The 3,230-nt window shown below is 42.3% G+C and overlaps 1 protein-coding gene and 1 pseudogene across 2 annotated transcripts; both read left to right on the top strand.

Annotated features, from left to right (window-relative positions):
- Positions 1–365: 365 nt before the first annotated feature.
- Positions 366–1,744, top strand: LOC129602946 (leukocyte elastase inhibitor-like). 2 transcript variants are annotated; one of them, XM_055506470.1, is made up of 2 exons: positions 366–820; positions 1,467–1,744. In XM_055506470.1, exons 1-2 carry the CDS (start codon positions 611–613, stop codon positions 1,635–1,637), a joined length of 381 nt encoding a protein of 126 aa, XP_055362445.1. In that variant the 5' UTR covers positions 366–610; the 3' UTR covers positions 1,638–1,744. The 2 variants fall into 2 exon arrangements, with proteins under 2 accessions (XP_055362445.1, XP_055362446.1); XM_055506471.1 differs by lacking the exon at positions 366–820 and adding an exon at positions 833–1,385.
- On the top strand, positions 1,672–2,623 carry LOC114850047 (leukocyte elastase inhibitor-like; annotated as a pseudogene).
- Positions 2,624–3,230: the final 607 nt, after the last annotated feature.

The raw sequence follows: 3,230 nt of genomic DNA, 5'->3' as shown, positions 1-3,230 counted from the left end.
CCACCGCTGGGTCCGATTGGACAGTTCCTATAAAAGCGCTGTCAGTTCAGTACAGCCGACCGAGATCCCGAACCGGTGCGTTCTCGGCTTTTCCGGAACTTTTCCCTGTTCTGTACTGTTCTGTCCTGTCCTGTTTGGAAGTTCGGACGCGTAGACGGAGCTTCAACCGGAAAACCAGGTAATGTTTATTTCACCTGCAGAAGATGAAACTGAAAGAAGGTGCGGCTGAAGGTTCTGGAGCAGCTGGAGTCCAGTTGGGCGCGGCGCCATCTGTTTATTTCCGGGGAACACTGCGTCAAATATATAATTTACATCTGACTAAGAAAATGTTTTTAAAAGGCTGTCAATAATTATAATAACTGTTATTTTATTTTTACAAGGTTAACGTTGAATATGTCAAATTTTAAATAATTAAATGTAATTTAGAGATCCTAGAGAGGAATTTCTTTTACACCAAATAATTAATAAAACATTGAAAACTGAAAAGTAAAAAAAAAATAGTAACTGAGGCGTGACACTTTATGTGCACAGTAGCAGCTCATCATTCATTTGATGATGACACTGGTTGTAGGGTTTTAATGGACACTGGTTCTGTGACCATCAGTGGTTCATGGAAACTCGTTGGTCTCTCTGTCCCCAGGTAAAACACATGTCGTCAGCCATGGTCATCAGCTCAAACACGCTCGCTCTGGAGCTGCTCCGCATCCTGAGCAACGGGAACCCCACCGCGAATGTCTTCGTCTCTCCCCTGAGCATCAGCTCAGCCCTGGCAATGGTTTACTTGGGAGCTAAAGGAGACACCACTGCTCAGATGGCAAAGGTCAGCTATTAGCACCACCTGCATTCAGCATTGACAGTTAGGTGAGACCCTAATCACGGAGTGGAAGGTGTATCCTCGGCGAGGCATCCACAACTATGTAACGACAATTTTACTTTGACCTCTGCTAAACAACTGCCAGTGACAACCCTGTTTGAATCCTAGAAGCTTGTCTTGTATTTATTTTAGTTTGATGAATGTTTGGGGCGTTGAACCTTGATGGGTTGGGCTTTGTGCAGGTGTGTGTGGAGACACTCGCGATAAACTCGTGTCACACACTGTAAAGCTAAGTGATGTATGATTGGAATTTTCTAAACTGCCTCCTGCAAATATTGCAAAACAGCTCCAACCACAGCAGACACAAATTAGGTGGAAGAGGCACATGCTGTACAGCAGCAGCTTCTATGTTCTGCATGTTGCAACACCGATAGTGGCGTCACAAACTTGGCCAGAAGAACTAATGTCAGCATTCACCAAGCTGAACACTGACATCAACTCGCCATCTGCAGCGTACATCCTGAAACTAGCCAACCGTCTGTGCAGAGAGCACACGGCCGAATTCCTCCTGGTGAGCTTTCACTGATTCACTAGTCTAAACTGCTGATCTCTGCATCGTACTGATGCAAGATTTTATTTTTGCTCATTGCAGGAATTCTTGGAAGCCACGCAAAAGTTCTACCAGGCAGAGCTGAAACCGGTTGATTTTATCGGAGCTCCAGGGGCAAGCAGAGAAGAGATCAACAGCTGGCTCAAACAGCAGACGGACAGTGAGAAACGAGATGCCGTGAACCCGTTCTCCAACATCCTGAATCTGTCCTGAGAGCCTTTAATCTTACCTAGGAAAAGTAGAAAATAAAGATCTTCTGAAGCCGGGAATGGTCATGCCAATGACGAGGTTGGCTCTGGTTAATGCCATTTATTTCAAGGGAAACTGGCTGAACTGCTTCAATGATGCGAACACAAACGAGATGCCTTTTAAAGTGAACAAGGTGAAAACTAAGATCTTGTTTGAGCAAAGCAAACACAGCTGAACTCCTGCAGCTGTGGGACGAAGCGCTAACCTCTGTTTTTGCGTGTCAGAATGAGACCAAGCCAGTGCAGATGATGCACCAGATGAAGAAGCTGCCGTATAACTACATCCCTGAGCTCGGTCCGCAGATCCTGGAGCTGCCGTACGTCTGCCGCAGGTGCCTGAGGATGGCTCTGACCCTCTGCTGAAGGTTCAGGACCCAGAAATAAAACCCAAGGCTGCATCAGTAACTGGCAGACGTGTTCTCCTCGGCCGTTCTCTTCCTGTCTACGATGGCCCACAAGGCTTTTGTGGAGGTGAACGAGGAAGGCACAGAGGCAGTTGTAACCGAAGCTGACATTATACACCTCTGCATGCTGAGTGGGGAATTCTTCACGGCAGACCACCCCTTCCTCCTCTATATCAGGCACAACAAGACCAAGTCCATCCTCTTCCCCGGCCGGTTCTCGTCCCCCCTGTAGATAAAACCAGTTCCAACTAGCTAAGCATTTCCATTGGAAAATGCGCAGTGCATGCACTTTAATGCTGAATGTATTCCTAATGAATTGCTTAAAGTAGCTAAACCATTAAAACGGATAAAAATAGTTCAAGCATGTAGAGCATACTGTAGATGAATGTATCTGAAGATAATTAGGAATTGTTTAAACAGTGCTGATTATTTGCAGAAAAAGCTGAAGTAGCTGAAGAATTTCAAATGGAGGAAACTTGAAAAAGATTTGCTGAAATTAAAGAACTGCTGCAAAACGAGTGTGTAAAGGTTTGCTTAATTTGTTAAAATATAGCCAAATGTATCAAAATGGCTAAATATTGTAAATATTGCATGCACTTTAATGCTGAATGTATTCCTAATGAATTGCTTAAAGTAGCTAAACCATTAAAACGGATAAAAATAGTTCAAGCATGTAGAGCATACTGTAGATGAATGTATCTGAAGATAATTAGGAATTGTTTAAACAGTGCTGATTATTTGCAGAAAAAGCTGAAGTAGCTGAAGAATTTCAAATGGAGGAAACTTGAAAAAGATTTGCTGAAATTAAAGAACTGCTGCAAAACGAGTGTGTAAAGGTTTGCTTAATTTGTTAAAATATAGCCAAATGTATCAAAATGGCTAAATATTGTAATTAAATAGTTTTGATTTTAAGAGCTGAATGAGCTCAACGTTTTGGAAATATTTAATACAGCTGGAATTTGCTGCAATACAAATAGCTGAATTTAAATTGAGAAACGTTAAAGCTTTGAAGGAAGTGTGTGCAGGTAATTGCTTACCAGTAAAATTGTTTCATTAACTAGTCATAATTAACTAGTAATTAAAAATTTGGATTGGTGCTTTTATTTTGAAAGAATATGGAAAGGCATGTGCAGGTATTTGCTAAACAGTATATT

Source organism: Betta splendens, chromosome 24 (genome assembly GCF_900634795.4).
Source record: "Betta splendens chromosome 24, fBetSpl5.4, whole genome shotgun sequence".
Taxonomy (NCBI): domain Eukaryota; kingdom Metazoa; phylum Chordata; class Actinopteri; order Anabantiformes; family Osphronemidae; genus Betta; species Betta splendens.
Note: the sequence above shows the minus strand (reverse complement) of the source record. Positions and strands in the feature narration are given on the sequence as shown.

Excerpts from the sequence above, each read along its gene's own strand:
- LOC129602946 (XM_055506470.1), top strand. The coding sequence starts at position 611 with ATGGAAACTCGTTGGTCTCTCTGTCCCCAGGTAAAACACATGTCGTCA. Across the intron at positions 821-1,466 it reads CCACTGCTCAGATGGCAAAG|GAATTCTTGGAAGCCACGCA; the intron begins GTCAGCTATTAG and ends TGCTCATTGCAG.